General features: G+C 40.5%; 1 protein-coding gene across 1 annotated transcript in view; it reads left to right on the top strand.

The window, feature by feature from the left end:
- The window catches only part of LOC116979075 (Krueppel-like factor 5), a 57,657-nt gene that overhangs the window by 4,771 nt on the left and 32,392 nt on the right, over window positions 1-20,494 (top strand). Inside the window, exons 2-3 of the mRNA XM_033030523.1 lie at window positions 14,294-14,389; window positions 18,306-19,176. Coding sequence (XP_032886414.1) covers window positions 14,294-14,389; window positions 18,306-19,176 — 967 coding nt within the window. The remainder of the gene's footprint in view (window positions 1-14,293; window positions 14,390-18,305; window positions 19,177-20,494) is intronic.

Raw genomic sequence — 20,494 nt, 5'->3', positions numbered from 1 at the left:
TACATTGCTCGCCTTTTTTTGAATAAGACAACATACTGAGTGCAAATACTTTGCTCAAACAGTGCAGTTACCGTGGCTGTTAGTACCATGTTTCTTGATTGATTGTAAAGTATAATTTCTAGGTATTTCTATCAATATTAAAATATATATATAACAAAATGATTTTAATGTTTTATCACATATTACATTTTTGAATGTTTATGCATTTGGTAGAAAAAATGTCCTAATGTAAACAATTGCAGGAAAAAGTCTGGTTACAATCTTTACTCAGTGAAAATGACAACAACGTTGGAATTTAAATGCACATGTAGTTTAATGCTGAAATCAAGCGCTGCTGTCATAATTCTAACATGTCCTTACAGGCTGTGCTATTTGCAGCCTTTTTAATCACAATCAAGCCGTAAATCATGAACTAACATGATTTTAAGCTATTTATGCACACTGTTTGCTGAGCAAACTGTCTAGCTCTTTATTTCATATTTATTTTCATTTTCTTACATCAATGTTTCAAAATATTATGATTTCTTTAAAATAGGAACTAACTGCATTATTCAAGATCTTTCATTTTCTGCTTCCAACATAATTCAGGTTCTATCTAGCATTCTGGTTGACATGTGAAAGATTACTTTTAAATTATTTTCTGGTTTCCTATTGGAATTAAACCAACAATTAGAACAATTGGTTTGCTCCATTACCTTAATGGCATCAGAGTTGTTGGGGGCAGGGACAGCCCTGAACTGAGTGAGGCTTGGCAGTAGAAAGGAGAAGTTTGTGCCAGAGCTCACTTTGTTTTCACACAGGAATGTTTTTCTAGATCAACCAGAAGTGCTGTCACTTTATCTTGGCCCTAAACTCTGGAGCATTATTTTTCACTTGTCACTTCAGAAACAGCCCAGTTATATTGTTTTTGTTTAGTACTTGGTTTTCCAGTAATATAAATCAATGTTTCTGGAATGAATTACTGGGTTAATAGATTTTGATTTGGCTTTGGGTTGAACCAGATAGGCTGTAGCAATTTCTTCTCTTTCTCCCTATACCTGTCTTCCAGCCATTGTAAATATACTTTGAACATGAGAAGAGAACGTGAGAAGTGTTCCTTTGAAACTCCACCATCAGATCTTCAAAAATATTTTCTCGTGGACATTGAAAAGTCATGAAGTCTTGAGAAAATGTTTAAACTGAAGTTCACTATTGTAGCCAGTCGTAGGAAGGTATTGTCAATTTAGCATCCGTGTTCCAATAATCACAGAGGTAACTGATTAGAGGGTTATATGACTTGGTACTTCATCTCTCAAGCTCAAAGAGAGACTTTACTTCAATGCCTTTATTATTACATAATTACAATTAGTTTGAATTACTTGAAGACGGTTGAAATGACAGCCAGGGTTTCTTTAATTTTATGTTAATCATTTGCGGTCAACTATCCTTGCTCAATAATTTTTCAATAGATAAACTGGAATATACATTAGACATTAGTCTAACGCACTGCCCATCTGGTGAGGTCACCTGAATTTACATATAGTTGTTTCATTATTGAATTTGTGGTTTCTTGAATTTTGAATTCTAATGGTTAAAAATTAATCCATTAATCCCTGTGATTACGGCAAACAATCTTCATTAAAAATCAATTTATTCCATGTGATATCAGGAAATGGTGAACACTGGATAAAGCAGAAGCTCTAGAAAAGGAATCATGCTGATATAATGCTGTAAACTGCAGAAGTAGCTGCACCTCTATCCAAGCTGCTGAAGTATATTTACAGTGCTGCTGCCAATGCGCAAAATTGTCCAGTTATACCCTGCCCAGGACCTAGGAGTCATTCTTTCCCCAAGCAACTTCCAAGTGTTTGGAAACAATTTAAAAAAGCTTTAAAATTGAATAATATACCACTATGCCTTCCCATTGTAAATAATCCCTTATTCAAACCATCCTTTTTGGATAAGGGTTACACACAATGGAAAAATTATGGAATTAAAAAGATTGGACATCTTTATGGGAAAGGCACTTTTCTTTCATTTCAGGAGTTGCAACAGAATCATGGACTGCACTCAAATAATTTCTTCAGATATCTACAAATTAGAGATTATGTTAAATCTAACACACAAGTCTACAGGAGTAGGGAATCAGAAATCCTTGATGAATGTTTGAACAAGCATCCTAACACTGAAAAATTAATAGCTTATATTTATAACACCCTCCTAAACAACGAGGTACCACCGACGGAACCATATAGACACACATGGGAAAATGAATTAGGTCATCCTATAATGAAAGATCTGTGGGACGAAAGTTTACAACATATACATCAATGTTCGTTAAATGCCAGACATGCTTTAATACAATTTAAAGTCTTACATAGATTACACTACTCTAAAATAAAACTAAATAGAATCTTCCCACAAATCTCTCCTATTTGTGATAAATGTCTACATCTAGATGCTAATTTAACACATACGTTTGCAAATTGTATAAAAATTAAACATTTCTGGACTGATATTTTTGAAATAATTTCAGAAGTTATTAATACAAAACTGGATCTAAACTCAAAATTAATAATACTTGGAATATCAGAGCAAAGTTTAACACTCACATCAAGCCAAAGAAATTTCCTCGACTACAGTATAATAACCGGGAAAAAATTAATATTAAAATTTTGGAAAGGCCCTACGACCCCCACAATTAAAATGTGGATTGTGGAAATGTCGGAGACCCTATATCTAGAAAGAATTAGACTTGTCTTAATGGACAAACAAATTTTTTTGATAAAATATGGGCTCCATTCATTAATTATCTGACGGGATAGATTGGCCCGGCACGAAAACCCAACTGAAACTTGAACTCAGGATTAGATGAAAAGTCATACTTTATAATCTACGAACCTATCTCCAATGACGTATTATAAGTAATCCATTCCACATTTTTTGTTTTTTTTGATATTTGTAACTTTTTTCACTCTTTCTCTCTTTTTCTATATAAATAAAAAAAAACACTAGAAGTAGAAGTAATCGACAATTGAAAATTTTAATAATGTATGATTGATGTATATGAAATGTTTTTTTACTATAATATGCAACTATACTTTATAATATGTCTACTTCTAATAAAAATTAAAGAAAAAAAAAAAGAAAAAACTTCCAAGTGTAAATCTATCAAAAGATATAATCCTCTTCCACTTGTCACACCTCTTCTATAGCCTTCAATACACATCACAGCCTTTGTTCATCTTAGGGAAAGGATGTCAGAAGATCACACTTGACACATAACTAATTTTGAGGCTTTTGAGATGTGACTACTTACAAAGGCAACTAAATTCTTTGGAAAAACACCACCAGCACTGTTAAGATCCTTAAAATTCCCTCGAAGCAATAAGTAAATCAACATCTCCCTTCCCTTGGGTGATGGCCTTGGTTACACTCGGTTGGCTTCAATGGACTGGCTATGTCGTTCCCACATGTAACACCAGATTTATGAAATACATACACTCTACTGCAAGAGAAGGCACAAAGTGCTGGAGTAACTCAGTGGGTCAGGCAGCATCCGTGGATAACATGGATAGGAGACATTTTGGGTCTTAACCTTTCTTCAGACATGGAATGAATTGATTTCCAACTTCTTGTGCAAAGTTAACCGTCTTGACTTCTCTGCTGCCCTTAGTCACTCCAATCTAATCGTCACTGAATGCAAAACCCATTCACTCGGCAACAAACCCCTCATTACATCATTACTGTTAAACATGATGACAATAGAGGTGAAGTTGAAGCCTATATAATTAAGAAGATGGGTCCCAACCTGAAACATCACCTATCCATGTTCTCCATGCAACAACCCCCTGACTGTTGAGACTTCTGCCCCATGACTGCTCCAAACATGGCAGTTGTTTTTGAGTACTTCGAGGCATCTGAATGCTGAGAGACTTTTTTTTAAATCATTTGTTACAAGCCGATTACATTTTCATGGTAGAGCTAATTTTCCATCTGTTAAATTTGTGTCTCGGAATGCTACTATACCATGTACGAGATCTTATTTGCAGTTCTCTGGAATTACTATACATTTTGAGTGAAGCACACTGAAGATTTCAGTTCATTTGTACGTGCAGCAAGTTTTTTTCCACTAGCTTCTAAACCAGGATACACATTTTATTATGTAAAATAGGTACAGTTTGGGATGAACTGAGATATTTGTCATAGAAACATACAGCATAGAAGCAGGCCCTTTAGCCGACCAGGTCTGCACCAACATCAACTACCCATTAACTCTAATCCCAACATTCATCCCAGTTTTGTTTTTAACACATTCTCTTCAACTCCACCAGATTCTTGCACTCACAACCTAAGGGGCAATTTACAGCAGGCATTTAAACTAACAACCTGCATGTCTTTGGAATGTGGGTGGAAAGCAGAGCAACTGGAAGAACCCCAGACAATCACAGGACAAATGTGCAAACTCCACACAGACAGCACCCAAAGTTTGGTTAGACTGCATTTGAAATATTGTTTGCAGTTGCAGGAAGGATGTGTTGGCTTTCAAACAGGTGCTGAAGAAGTTTACCAGAATCAGAATTAGGGAGGTTGGACAAACTTGCATTGTTTTCTTTCGAATGTCGGAGATTGAGGAGAAACCTGACAGAAATGCATATAATTATGAGAAGCATAGACAGGGTAGGTGGTTGGAATTTATTTCCCCCAGGGTGCCAATGTCTAAGACTAGAGGGCATAGCCTTAAGATTAGAGAGGGAAACTATAAAGGAAAAATGCTTGCCGTTTTTATTTAAAGAGTGGTGGCTGCCAAGAGTGGTAGGGGAAGCAGATACAATAGGCCATTTAAGAAACTTTTGGATAAGCATATGATGTGAATCACTTGCAGGCAGAGGAGATTTGTTTTTGGCTGCAGCCAGCCAGGGGTCAAGTATTCTTCCCAGGTAAGACTTTGGGGTCATGGATAAATTGCATCCTCATCATTTCTGTGTGTTCTGAGGTAGCTGATGAGATTAATTTGGGACCATAAAACTCTACCACTGGTGGGGCAATTTAATTTAAAGGGTGATAAAGTGGTTAGTTAAGGAGATGGTGTGCTCCATCTGACATTTGTACCAGGCTTTCACGTGTTCCTGACAATGGGACTTGAAGTTTTCCGTGCCATCCTGAATGCTTTTGCTCCTCTTCGAGAAGTCTTGGGCCAGACTTTCCTACATGTTGATGGATATGTTAGCTTTTTTTTAACAGACTTTGAAAACATCCTTGAATCATTTCTTCTGTTCTTCAATCAATCTTTTGCAATGACCTAATAAGGAATATAATAACTCTTTTGGGAATGTATTAATAATAATAATAATACATTTTATTTATGGGCGCCTTTCAAGAGTCTCAAGGACACCTTACAAAAATTGAGCATGTAGAGGAAAAACATGTAAGGGGAATGAAATAAATAGTAGAGACATGACTAGTACACAAAGTAAAGACAGAATTCAATACAAAACACAGTACGAGGCAATTAATGCACAGATGAAAAGGGACGGGGACGTGGGGCTAAGGATAGGCAGTGGTGAAGAGATGGGTCTTGAGGCGGGACTGGAAGATGGTGAGGGACACGGAATTGCGGATCAGTTGGGGGAGGGAGTTCCAGAGCCTGGGAGCTGCCCTGGAGAAGGCTCTGTCCCCAAAACTGCGGAGGTTGGACTTGTGGATGGAGAGGAGACCATCTGATGTGGATCTGAGGGACCGTGAGGGTTGGTAGGGGGAGAGGAGGTCAGTGAGATATGGGGGTGCCAGATGGTGGAGGGCTTTGTAGGTGAGGACCAGGATTTTGTAGGTGATCCGGTGGGAGATGGGAAGCCAGTGAAGTTTTTTGAGGACTGGAGTGATGTGATGCCAGGATTTGGTGTGGGTGATGAGTCGGGCGGCTGCGTTCTGGACCAGTTGGAGTCGGTTGATGTAGGTGGAGCTGATGCCAAGGAGAAGTGAGTTGCAATAGTCCAGTCGGGAGGAGATGAAGGCATGGATGAGTCTTTCAGCAGCAGGCGGTGTGAGAGAGGGTCTGAGTTTGGCGATGTTGCGGAGATGAAAGAAGGAGGTTTTAATGACATGGCGGATGTGAGGCTCAAGGGAGAGGGTGGAATCAAAGATCATGCCAAGGTTGCGGGCCTGGGGAGATGGGGAGACAGTGGTGCCGTCGATGGTGAGAGTGGGGTTATTGATTTTGCTGAGTGTGGCTTTGGAGCCTATGAGGAGGAATTCTGTCTTATCGCTGTTGAGTTTGAGGAAATTATGTTGCATCCAGGTTTTTATAGCTGACAAACAGGAGTTGATATGGGAGAGGGGGGGGGGATTTGGAGCCAAGGTAAATCTGGGTGTCATCAGCGTAACAGTGGAAGTCCAGATTGAAGTGGCGGAGTATCTGACCAAGGGGGAGGATGTAGATGATGAAGAGGAGGGAGCCTTGGGGAACACCTTGAGTGACTGCGGCTGTAGCAGAGGTGTGGTTGTGGAGAGAGATGAAGTGGGATCTGTTGGAAAGGTAGGAACGGAGCCAGCTGAGTGCAGAGGTCTTTGAGTCTGGTGAGCAGGATGTTATGGTTCACTGTATCGAAGGCTGCGCTCAGGTCGAGGAGGATGAGGATGTTGAGGGAACCAGTGTCAGCAGAGGTGAGGAGGTCGTTGAGGACTTTGAGGAGAGCAGTTTCTGTGCTATGGAGGGGGCGAAAGCCAGATTGGAGGGGTTCAAGTAGGTTATACGCAAGGAGGTGGGAATGAAGTTGCGACGCAACGATACGCTCCAGGGTTTTTGAAAGAAAGGGGAGGTTTGAGTTTGGGCGGTAGTTAATGAGAGAGGAGGGATCAAGACCAGGTTTCTTTAAGATTGGTGTAACGGCAGCAGTTTTGAAAGCGGAGGGGACAATTCCTTGGGACAATGAGGAGTTGAAGAGATTAGTGAGGTAGGGGCAGAGAACGGGGAGGCAGGACTTCAAGAGGGGAGTGGGGAGAGGGTCGAGGGAGCGGGTAGTGGGTTTGGAAGAGCTGATGAGTATTGCCAGGCATGCAGATGACGTGGCCTTCCCATAATTACTGAATGATTGTAAGTAACAGTTTGATATTGTGGTTGTTAGCCTGGGAGAGGATGCTGACATAGGTTTGCTTGTCCATTTGAACATTTTTGCTGAGACATGTTGCTGATATATTTCAACACTGAGGTTCTTGTTGTATATGGTACATGTTTCAGAAACAAGCACGAAGACAAAGATAACTGCTGTTTGGTAGACCATGTTCTTTGTGTTGGGTTTGAGGTCTGGATCTTCAGATGTTTTTCCTTAGATAACCAGAGACTATCCTGGCATGGTGATTTCTCTATAGCTGTCTGTTCCCACAGATGGGTGGGTCACATATGGGACGTGGTCCACATTTTCTAGGTGTAATCTTGTCAGAGGAGGTTGCTGTTCTTGTTGTTCAGCAGCAGTTTGGGAGAAGAACTTTGTTATGTGGATGCTTAATGTGCGGTCAGTGATCAAATCAGTAGCAAGTTGGAATTGGACCTGTGTATATGTGAAGGTAGACATAAAATTCTGGAGAAACTCAGGCAGCATCTTGGAGAGAAGGAATAGGCAACGTTTCGGACTGATGTCGCGGGGGGGGAGAGAAAAGAAGTAGACAGAGACAGTAGGATGTGGGAGAACTGGGAAGGGGGAGGGGAAGGAGGGAGAACACAAGGGCTATCTAAATATGTGAGCTTTGTGTACCTACTGCAATGCAGTGATTTGAAGTTGGACTGATCTTAGTCTTGGAGTGAAGGCACCTTGGATTGATCAGTCCCATTTGTCCTAGGGATTAGCATCACTCCAACAGGATTTTAATTGTGAGTGGAGCAGTATAACAGCAAATATAATAAGGAAAAGTGTTGGCATGGTGATGCAGTCTTGCTTGACCCCAGCCTGCATGGAGATTTAGTATTTTCTTCTGAAGAAGGGTCTCGACCCGAAATGTCAACCATTCTTTCTCTCCAGAGATGCTGCCTGTTCCGCTGAGTTACTCCAGCTTTTTATGTCTATCTTTGGTATTTTCTCGATGCGTTGGTCATAGCTTGCATGCCATCATGTAGCGCATGAAGTCAAAGGATGAAGACAGATTTTTGAGGGCAGCAAAATTTGAGTAGGATTCTCTGGAAGGAACATTTCAACAAACTCTGAAATTTCCCAAATATTCCTTTTCAGGAGTGTTCTTGACACTGTCCCAAATCAAACTGTCTACTACAACCCAGACTGACAGGAAGTCCAAAAGTAAAACTTTAGCTTCAGGTGCAAACAATATCCCTGTGGAAATGTTAACACTTCATGTAGAAGAACTTGAAATTAAAGTTTATAGGCTCTTCTGTGGGACAAGGAGGGCATGACAGGAAATCTCAATGGTTGTAGTCATTGCCATGACCATGATCTTCACTGATCAACAGATCTAGACAAAAATGAAGGGAGCAGCATCAACCACTGCATGATCTTTATTAACCCAGATCAAAGCAATTGGGAATGAGGGAACACACTTTGTGGCAGGGACCAAATTTAATAGTATTGTCATTCCAAAATTTATTGGAGAAAATTTCCAGTCATTGATGTGCTTTTACTGTAATATGTAAGTGATGCATAAAAGTTTCAGGTACTGGAAGAGGTTCACATTCATTCTGTGGACCTGATTGTATAGATGAGAATGAAACCATGTAAGTGAGATTCCAACTGGCTGCATGACAGTGGAATTGTTTGGGAGGAGGTTGGTTTGGTCAACTGTGACAAAGGTGCAACCAGTTTAAGAAGGAATAATTTACCCTTGAAATAGTGTGTGATGTTAAGTGGTAACTTTTGTACTGGTACTGTGCTAAGTGGAGAAGTTTGCTTTGGAAATATTCAGACAAAGTAATTAGAGAATGTTGTTTTGACAATATTAAAAGGCAAATATATATAATACTGGACCAAGTGGGACCGCTGGATCCCGTCTCCTCAACACGCGGTTGCGGGGGGGAGGGGGCGGCCTGTGGCGTCACACACATACTAACCAACCCCTCACACACACTAACCCCCCACACACACACACACATACACTAACCACCCCCATTGATATTATATTAATATTATTCATTCACTCCTTTACACCATCCCCTATCCACTCACGTATAGCCCCCAACTCGCAGGCATGACTAGAGAGGGAGGGGGGTAGAGAGCGAGAGGGGCACAGGGAGGGACACAGAGGCACAGGGGGGGGGGTGACAGAGGCACAGAGAGGGGGGGGGGAGAGAGAGGGGAGGGGAGAGGCCGGGGGAGGGGGGAGAGGAAGAGGAGGGGGGAAGAGGGACCCGACCTGCTCTTTCTTCAAAGCCCGGGGAGAAGAGAGAGCTTGGGGGGAAGAGAGAGCCTGGGGGAGAGAGAGAGAATGCGACCGAGGAGCCGAGAAAAAGCCCCGAGAGAAAGCGATGCCCGAGTGTCTTTTTAAGGGGGTGGAGGAGGAAGAGGTGGGGGCTGACATCACTCGCAGCGCGAGGAAGACAATTGCAGCGCAAGGTGGCAGCAAGCAGAGAGGGGGGGAGGGGGGAGAGGGACCCGACCCGAGACGGACCTGAGAGATCTAGTACACGGCCCGACTTGCTCGTTCAGTACTCGCAGCGCAGTCTTCAGCTCTGATCATTGGTCTTCAGTTGACGAACCGATTGTTGAATAACGGGGGGAGGAGGGAGGGGTGGGGGGCTGACGTCACTCGCAGCGCGAGCACACGCAGGCAGGCAGATCCATTGTGACACCATCAGGGAATAAGGAGTTATACTTTTCCAAGTTGCTTCAGATTTGTGAACATTTTGATTAATAACTCAAGAAATAATGCATTAATTTTTCAGATAAGGCGATTTTTGATTTCACGGGATAAATCTCTATGTAAAAATGTTACCGTTAGCACGTCGTTTCTTTGAGTAGATGTGATCGCACACAAACAAATAAATACACACACACATCCAAGATCAGAGTTTTATAGTTATATAGACTAAGTGGGACCCGTTGGGTCCCAGCATCACACAGGAGGGCTGGTCATCCAACACAATATTCCACCTCTCCACCAATTCTAATATTGGTGGCCAGTTGGGGGGGGGGGGGGCTTTCTGGAGTGCTAGTATGGGTGTTGTGGGCTGAAGGGACTGGTTTCCAGAGGGCTAGTATGCAAATTGTGCGCCAAATGGATTCTTGGGCTGGCGTCTCAGTCAATCAAGCCTGTTGTGCTGGCAACTCACTCACTCACGGCTGGTGGGCAGGTAGTTGACCTACGGCTAATCCTTGAAATTCTATTTCAAGCAGGGTATAAGGCCACCAAATTCAAGTGCAGTTTCTTACCACTTCTAGCAGGGTGCAAGGCCACCAAATTCAAGTGCAGTTTCATACCATTTGAAGTAGGGTGCAAAGCCACTAAAGACAGCGAGTCGTGACCTCTCCCTCCTCCATCTTGCAGAGACTGAGCCACACCCACATTTCCGGGTTTTATAACCCCTCCCCCCCCACCGGAAAAGGTGTGGCTTTCATGGAGTGATTGACAGGAGAGAGATTCTCAACATTTTTTAAAAAACTAATAACACTTTTATTTTTCATTCATGGGAAGAATTCTCTGCACCTGTTCAGCGGAGGGGGACTGGGTAAGATGGCCAAAAATCACAGCCGTAAGTGGTATCGTTTTATCTAAAATCAATATAGAGTGCAAACAGGAAGTAAGTGCAATTACAGTAGTGCCTTTTAACTTCAAGCCAAAGCACCCAAGCCGCCATTTGCAGTAAGTAGTGCCTTTTAACACCAAGCCAAAGCACCCAAGCCGCCATTTGCAGTAAGTAGTGCCTTTTAACTTCAAGCCCAAGCACCCAAGCTACCATTTGCAGTAAGTAGTGCATTTCAACTTCATGCCACCATTTGCAGTAAGTAATGCCTTTTAACTTCAAGCCATTGCAACCAAGCCACCATTTGCAGTAAGTAGTGCCTTTCAACTTCAAACTACACCCAAACCACCATTTGCAGTCAGTAGTGCATTTCAACTTCATGCCACCATTTGCAGTAAGAGGTGCCTTTCAACTTCAAGTCAAAGCAACCAAGCCACCATTAGCAGTAAATAGTGCCTTTCAACTTCAAGCCAATGCGCGCAAGCCACCATTTGCAGTAAGTAGTGCCTTTCAACTTCAAGCCAAAGCAACCAAGCCACCATTTGCAGTAAATAGTGCCTTTCAACTTCAAGCCAATGCACCCAAGCCACCATTTGCAGTAAGTAGTGCCTGTCAACCTCATGCCACCATTTGCAGTAAGTAGTGCCTTTCAACTTCAAGCCAAAGCACCCAAGCCACCATTTGCAGTAAGTAGTGCCTTTTCTACTTCAAGCCAAAGCTCCCAAGCCACCATTTGCAGTAAGTAGTGCCTTTCAACTTCAAGCCAAAGCAACCAAGCCACCATTTGCAGTAAGTAGTGGCTTTCAACTTCAAACCAAAGCTCCCACACCACCACTTGCAGTAAGTAGTGCCTTTCAACTTCATGCCACCATTTGCATTAAGTGGTGTCTTTCAACTTCAAGCCAATGCACCCAAGCCACCATTTGCAGTAAGTAGTGCCTGTCAACCTCATGCCACCATTTGCAGTAAGTAGTGCCTTTCAACTTCAAGCCAAAGCACCCAAGCCACCATTTGCAGTAAGTAGTGCCTTTTCTACTTCAAGCCAAAGCTCCCAAGCCACCATTTGCAGTAAGTAGTGCCTTTCAACTTCAAGCCAAAGCAACCAAGCCACCATTTGCAGTAAGTAGTGACTTTCAACTTCAAGCCAAAGCTCCCAAGCCACCATTCGCAGTAATAGTGCCTTTCAACTTCAAGCCAAAGCTCCCAAGCCTCCATTTGCAGTAAGTAGTGCCTTTCAACTTCGTCAAAGCTCCCAAGCCACCATTTGCAGTAAGTAGTGCCTTTCAACTTCAAGCCACACCCAAGCCACCATTTGCAGCAACCAGTGCCTTTCAACTTCAAGCCACACCCATGCCACCATTTGCAGTAAGTAGTGCCTTTCAACTTCATGCCATCATTTGCAGTAAGTGGTGTCTTTCAACTTCAAGCCACACCCAAGCCATAATTTGCAGTAAGTAGTGCCTTTCAACTTCAAAGCTCCCAAGCCACCATTTGCAGTAAGTGGTGCCTTTCAACTTCGCCACACCCAAGCCACCATTTGCAGTAAGTAGTGCCTTTCAACTACAAGCCAAAGCAACCAAGCCACCATTTGCAGTAATAGTGCCTTTCAACTTCAAGCCAAAGCTCCCAAGCCACCATTTGCAGTAAGTAGTGCCTTTCAACTTCATGCCACCATTTGCAGTGCCTTTCAACTTAATGCCAAAGCACCCAAGCTACAATTTGCAGTAAGTAGTGCCTTTCAACTTAAAGCCACAGTTTGCAGTAAGTAGTGCCTTTCAACTTCAGGCCAATGCACCCACGCCCCCATTTGCAGTAAGTAATGCATTTTAACTTCAAGCCATTGCACCCAAGGAGTGCTAGTATGAACCATTTTAGAACCAATAGACATTTTTGTTGCAAGCTTTAGAACCAATAGACATTTTTTGCAAGCTTTAGAAACAATAGTCATTTTTTTTGCAAGCTTTAGAACCAATAGTCATTTTTTTTGCAAGCTTTAGAACCAATAGCACAGAGAGTGGTGAATCTCTGGAACTCCCTGCCACAGAGGGTAGTCGAGGCCAGTTCATTGGCTATATTTAAGAGGGAGTTAGATGTGGCCCTTGTGGCTAAGGGGATCAGAGGGTATGGAGAGAAGGCAGGTACGGGATACTGAGTTGGATGATCAGCCATGATCATATTGAATGGCGGTGCAGGCTCGAAGGGCCGAATGGCCTACTCCTGCACCTAATTTCTATGTTTCTATGTAATAGTCATTTTTTTTGTAAGCTTTAGAACCAATAGACATTTTTGCAAGCTTTAGAACCAATAGACATTTTTTGCAAGCTTTAGAACCAATAGTCATTTTTTTGCAAGCTTTAGAACCAATAGACATTTTTTGCAAGCTTTAGAACCAATAGACATTTTTTGCAAGCTTTAGAACCAATGGACATTTTTTGCAAGCTTTAGAACCAATAGACATTTTTTTGCAAGCTTTAGAACCAATAGACACATTCTGCAAGCATTTTAGAAACACTAAGGGCACTTACATTTGAGTAGACATGTGTTCAGTGTTATTCACAGCTCAAAGAAACGTGACCCTCTGCCTTCCTCCATCTTGAAGAGACTGTGTGGCACACCACTTCCTGGTTTTATAGTCCCTCCCCCCTGCCGCCAGCGGGGGCAGCAGAGAGAATGGGCAATTTTGTAAAAACATTAATATCTCTGTCATTTTTAATCAACGGGAAAAATTCTCGGCACACATGCGGCGGAGGGTGGCTCTGAGCAAGGTGGCCTAAAATGACGGCCGTAGGTGGCGGCGTTCTCTCGGAAATCGCAGCACAGATGGCCAAAACCGGTCAAGAACAGACTTTTAGTAATATAGATAAGGATAAGGTATTGATAAATGTACAGCACTACAAAACAATCAAGGGCTGAAATCCAACAGAGATTACTGTTTTGGAGCAAATAAAGTAGGGGGACATTATAGCATTTAAAAATATGAAGGATTTTGATTGATAGAATAAATAGGAAAAGAAGGTTAACTTAGGTTGTGCATAACTAGTGTACAAACTATTTCATCTTTTAAAGAAAATTTGTAAAATATAAAGTAGGATGAAATGTAGGGTAATGGATAGATTAATTTGCATTGTTTAATCAAAAGCAATCAATGGTACAATGATACAATTTGATGAAATGTCTCCCCCTTTGCTGTAAGCTTATAATCATGTAAGTTATGATTTACATGTAAGCCATAAATCATGGAAACTATTGTAGTTTCAAACCAAGATTTGGAAAAATGGTATTGCCTTTTATGAGCCAGATCATCGACCTACATGATGAGTGCCTCAGCTCATTGGTGTTTGTCTTCAACTTCTGGTCTGATGCATTAAGTACAACAAGGAAAGTGACCGTAGGAAGGGGACAGTCAATGTTAAATTGAAGTATGAAAAGTCTTCACTTGACCAACTGCTATGTCTCTTAGTTGGAGAGGTCTGTCTGTAGGCTTGTATCTAGCATGGGGTACTGAGAGGTCAATGAGAGATACAAAGGAATGATCCTGAGCATTTATGTCTTTTCTCGGTGAACAAAGTCTTTTTTTTATTTTTAAACATGGTATCTCAACTTATTTAAATATCCCTTTTCTTTTGTCTATAGGCCAATATATATCTGAGCGAAGATGCCATTAAGCCAACAGGCTTACTGAAATCACAGTTATTGCAACTGCTGCAAACAACTACATCTCCAAGTCAAGTAAGTTTAAGCCTTTTGTTTTATGTTATTAGATACACATAGAAAACGCTCACATTGCAAATATCTGACAGTTTATGAAATTGATAAGACATAGAGTTCCACCCACTTTGACCTAATGGTCTTGCATTAATTTATTCAGTGTTCAGCTCAAAGACATAATATGAGAAAAAGGAAATGAATCAGAAGTGATTACAAATGATAAGATAAAACCAAAGACACAGTTAATTTGTGCCATTATAATTCTTCCAGCAATCACCAATTGAGCTTTTGGAATAATTTAACAAAATTATCCTTTCAAAGGTGGCAGCACAGTGGTGCAGCGATAGTTGCTGCCTTACAATGCCAAAGACCCGTGTTCGATCCTGATCTCTGGTGCTGTGCTGTGTGTACGGAATTTGTACGTTCTTCCTGTGGCCGCGTGGGTTTCTCCGGGAGTCCAATTTCCTCCCACAATCCAAAGACTTAAGCTAATTGGCTTGGCAAAAATGTAAATTGTCCCGTGTGTAGGATAGTGCTAGTGTACAGGGATTGCTGGTAGGCACGGACTCGGTGGGCTGAAGGGCCTGTTTCCGCACTGTATCTCTAAACTAAACTAAAATTTGTAATTGAACGAATGTCAACTTCAGAATTGAATAATTTGAATCATTGGATCATTATAGTTTACTTACAGTAGGAGAAAAGGAAAAAGCCTTTTAAATAATTTGCGATGATAAATGTATTTGTCAATTGTAATAAGAATTTGTTGACTGTGTGTATATCTCTGCAACTCTTGTGTTATTTTCTATCACGTGCCAACGAGAGCCATGAACAGACATTTTGGCTGTTTTGCTGTGTCACTATGTACTTGATGGTTTTTGTTTTGTGTTAAGTATAGTCATTGATTGTTGACTGTGGAAAACACAACTGCCTGTTGATTGTTCTTCAACTGGAGGGCAGCATCAGACTGTTTATGAACCCTTAGTTATTCTTTTCGTAGTGAGTGGATTAAAGTTGATTTAAATATTCTCCCTGTCTTCAGTTTCTCAGAAAATCCACCAGTATCAAATGAACTTTTCCAAGGATCAGATCTAACAGTTTGAATCTTGTGGGAACTATTGAGTTCAATAAATATGAAATTCATTTTGTGGCATTGCTACAACAGTGAATAAGTTCTCATTCAATGATGCCCGGGCAGTTCTGTTTTGTTAAATGCAGTACAATATTTATGTAGTTTATCTTTTTTTGTGTGTAGGATCTCTGTGTTCAATGAATGGATCAAAATTAATAACATTTTTTGCTAAATAATTGAATTCATAATAAATTCATCAGATATGTATCATCTGATCAACTGGTCAATGATAAGTAGTGATGCTCCAGTCTCTCATGCACAGGGTTGGAATCTGGCCTATAATACATGATATAAAGCAGACTTCGACCATTCTTGACAACATAACACATCCTAAATGAATCAAGCAGACCTATGGATATCAAATCTCGAATCTGAAGGTGCAGGATTGAAGCCCTCATTCGATTCATTCTGGTGAATTAAAATAAAAGTATACACCTGTAGAAGTTCAAGAGAGTATATGTCAACATACCAAATCTCCTCAATCTTGTAAGAAATCGTTCTGTCTTGCTGGCCATCACTTCTCCCATCTGCTTGGGATGGTACAATTTAATGCAGAAATTGCTGGGGATGACACAACATTCTTCTGCAGGATTCCATGTTGTGTTCTCCACCTACCCGATTAATATAAAATTAGTGATTCTTTGTGAAATTAATTAGCATTACTCTTTTCTCATTGCAAACCCCCTTAAAAGCATTAACATGCTGAATGAGGTTTAACTGAGCTTTTAATATTTTAAGTTGTGCTCACTGCTGAATAACTTTACAAACACCGGCCAAAAATATAAATGTGTATTAACAAATTATAATACAAACGTTCTTTGATTTTTAAAGTAATTATGTTGCTTATGATATAAGATGAAGATGGTATCCCTAAACAAAATGGGGCGGCAAGGTGGTGCAGCCGGAGATTTGCTGCCTTATAGCACAAGAGACCGGAGGTCGATCCTGGTTACGGGTGCTGTCTGTACAGAATTTGTACGTTCTCCCCGTGACCTGATTGGGTTTTCTCTGGGAAGCTCCAGTTTCCTCACACACTCCCAAGAAGTACAGGTTTGTAGGCTAATTGGCTTGGCATAAATGTAAATTGTCTGTAGGATAGTGTTGGTGTGCGGGGATTGCTGGTCGGTGCTGACCCGGTGCGCCAAAGGGCCTGTTTTCGCCCTGCAAACTAAAGTTTGTGTTGCTTCTGCCATTGTGGCTATCCATACAACATTGTTTGTGAGCATAGATATTTTGCAGAGGCAACACCTATCATCCAGGTTGGACTATAAGGGGAGGGTAAAACTGCCATCAAGTTTGTTACTCGAGGTTAGTAATAAATTATCGCATGTAAAAGCTGAAAAGTAATTTAAAACTGTCCCCCCTCCACCACCCAATATTAGACTGCAGAACTCAAATGAATAATGATGCAACATATGATATTAATAATGATGGTAATAATAATAACTGATCATTTGTACTGGACTTCTTGAGCAATGTAATGATGCAGCAAAAACTGGATTGTCAGCATGAACCACAGAGAACATATTACTTAAGGAGTAACTATTCCTTTCCCTGGTTTAAAGGAAGAAAAACCTATCAATTGTAAATGAGCATTAAAAGAAATTGTCACAGCTTGTTGGAAAACATATAACTTGCTCAATTGCTTTTATTCAATAGCGTAATCTCATTATTTATAGAGGTATTTGTGGTATGACACTGTAACTGTGGGCTCCTGGTACGACCACCAGATGACCTTAAACTCCCTTCCATTGAGTTGTTAGTTAAGCCTGGTAAAAACTGAATGGGATCCAAGACATTTAATAGTGAAATCCTTGAATTACTCCCAATGCACAGAAGCTATTAAAATAAAGCAGTCAAACGAAGACTGTCTATACTTTTGAAATATGAGGCTAGAATTAGAATATGATTAGAAGATTATCTAATATTTCCCTTGCAGAAAGCACAGTTCTGAATGAGTCAAGCAATACATAGTCAGTTAGGACCACAGCAGCAGACTTTGCCTTGATTTGATTTATACATTTAGTTAATTATACTGCCTTTTATTGATGAAAATGCATTTGAATCCATTAAACAATTGTATCTTCATGATGTCATGAAGCAGCATACTAAACAACAGTGTCTCTTGCATTATTTTATTTGCACTGTCAGACAAAACTGAGAAACTAGAACACAACGTTCAATGTAGTTAGGTACAGTGAGAATTAAACATATTATTCAATGATCGCTTTCCTCCTCAAAAGTGATAAATATGCTGCAAATTAAATGCATGGGCAATTTCCATCATTCCAATGCTTCTGGTGGCATGATGGCAAGCTGTATTTTTTTTTATCAGTCTGAGACAGAGCATGCCACAGTACCTTCAACTAGTTAAGCGAAAAAGTCATCTTTAAACATCTGGAAGAGGAATTTTCAACAAAAATAAAGAACAGCATTGAGCGATCACTTTAGTGATTGATATATTTTAATCATGAGGAAAGTTCCTATTCGTGCCTCCCTATTGAGGTAGATATGTTGGGATATGTATTCTGCACACTTACAAGTAATGACTAAGTTCTCTTGCTGAAAACCCTCAGTGGTACATACTGTGTTAAAATGCTAATAAAAGGGAATAATTAATGATTTTTATTTTGGGATGGACTTTGAAATCTTTGGATTTTCAGCATTAAAAGCTGTTTAATGTTAAATTGAAATTCCCAAATAAAAACATTTTGGGCTATGTCTCTACAGAATTAGGAAGTTTGGAACAGTCAGCATCCTTGCTTGTTTGTCAGCAAAAAACAAATAACTATTGATTTTGTTTTTAAGGTAAAATTGGAAATGGACAAGTATCTGACACCGCTAATTCCACCACCTATGACAATTCTGGACCAGAAGAAGTACCGAAGAGAGAGTGCCTCAGTAATAGATGAGTTCTTTGAGGAGCAGATTACATCACCATACAGCTTGAATATCAACCTAATTCTGCCTGAAATCACACACCTGAGAACAGGCCTTTACAGATCTTCAAAACCAGTTCTCCCACAAGTAAAGACAGAACAGGCCACTAACTTCACCCAGTCATGCACATCCAGTACGACAAATGCCCTGCCTGAATTCACCAGTGTGTTCAATGTGCCACAGTCAGTTCCTGTGAATAATATCTTCATCAAGCAAGAAGCCCTGTCCCCAGAACTACCACTCCCTGTCAGTTCACATCAACCTCAGATGTACCAAATGCCAATGAATACAGATGTTGTCAACATGCCTTTGAGCTCTAACCAGTCACTTGGCAACACTACAGTTATTCATAGTCGTAACAGTGTTACCATGTCAACAGGCATGGGTAGACCAAACAACCTGTGTTCTCAGTCTTCAATTAAACATTTTCAACCCGTTGTAACCACACCAAATGGCTATGTTGTGCCAGCCCATTATTATCGGCAACAGACTTCATACTTGCCACCCTCACCACCAAACTCCCAACCTGGCAGCCCAGAAAACCAGCCTGATCTTATCAATACACTCTCGCCACCACCATCATATGCTGCATCAGTGGCATCAAAGATCCATCATTCACAGATTCATAATCTTCCGACTACTTTGCAGTCCTGCCAATCTAACTTCCAGCAAGCAAAATACAGTCGACGTAACAACCCTGAGTTGGAGAAGAGACGCATTCATCACTGTGATTTTCCAGGTGCTTATCTCTATAAAAGCTTCCTTTGCTATAATGTATAGGAGAATGCATATTGTGCCTTTAAAATTGTTGCCATTTCATTTGTTTTCTCTACTTCCTCTTACATTAAAGACATTAATTAAAGCTGAAATACATTATTCTGTATGTTGCCCATGTGGCCTTGCTTCAGGTATAAACACATTAAGGTTTGAAAGCTTTTTTTGAGAACACGAATGGACCATTATCTCCTTTTGAATCTACTTTGCCACTTAGCAAGATGGTGGCTGACAACCTGACACATTTACCCATATCCCTAACAACATTTCTCATAGAAAATATTTCCAAAATTTACTCTTGACTGCAATATCTAGACTCTACCACTTGGTTGTAGGTTCCTCAAATAGCAGAAGTAGCCATTCTCCAGCTATCTTAGCAGTTTGTACTCGTGGTTTGAAGACTTGAATCACCCTGTAATCTAAATTCCAAGAAACACAATTCTAGTTTTTCCAATTTCTTGTCATAATTATAAGTTTTGAAATTCAGATATCATTCTAATATCTATTTAGCACTATCTCCAAGTTTGGTGTATCTTTCCTAAGTTGTGATGTCCAAAAACTGCAGATAGGACTCCAGAGCTTTAAATAACTCTAACATAATGTCGCATTTTTGAAAATTGTGTTCTAGTTGCCATTCTATGTATGTTTGTAATTCTCTGCTCCTGTTTTAACCATGCCCAGCAACAGATTTGGTCATTCAATTCAACCATGGTCCAATAAATCATGAATAAATATAACAACTAGCTGAGGCCCCAATACAGGTCCTTGTAAGACACCATCTGCCAATTAGACAATATGCTCTTGTACTCTTTTCACCTGCCTCTCAATTTCCTTTAGGTTATTAACTTTTAATTCTATGACTGCAACTTTGTTGACTTTCTTACCATACACTTTTAAAAGTTGCTTTCATATAAATAAACCCCCCAAACTGTTTTTGTCATCTTTCAAAGATGTTGGCATATTCCTGTTTGACATTTTTTTTAAATCATTGTTACTAGTTTAAGGAGGTGACCCTCTTATCGCCCTCTCTTCCCTAATATTATATAAATCATTAATTTAATTTCAACCAGAGTTGCCAGGACCAGTGCTAGTTTCTGCATTGTTGTTCTTGGTTTATATCAACCTTAACTTTTTGGCTACAGATGGCTTCTTTTGGCAGGTAGAGCTCTTGCCCTTTGTCAATTATAAAGTATTTTAAACCTACTTGTTTCTTTACACTCAAGTTAGCCAAAAGTTTTTTTTATTTGTACTGGAATCCTAATATGTGCCCTGCTCTGCCAAAT

Source organism: Amblyraja radiata, chromosome 12, assembly GCF_010909765.2.
Source record: "Amblyraja radiata isolate CabotCenter1 chromosome 12, sAmbRad1.1.pri, whole genome shotgun sequence".
Lineage (NCBI taxonomy): Eukaryota > Metazoa > Chordata > Chondrichthyes > Rajiformes > Rajidae > Amblyraja > Amblyraja radiata.
This window is presented reverse-complemented; position numbering and strand designations above follow the sequence as displayed.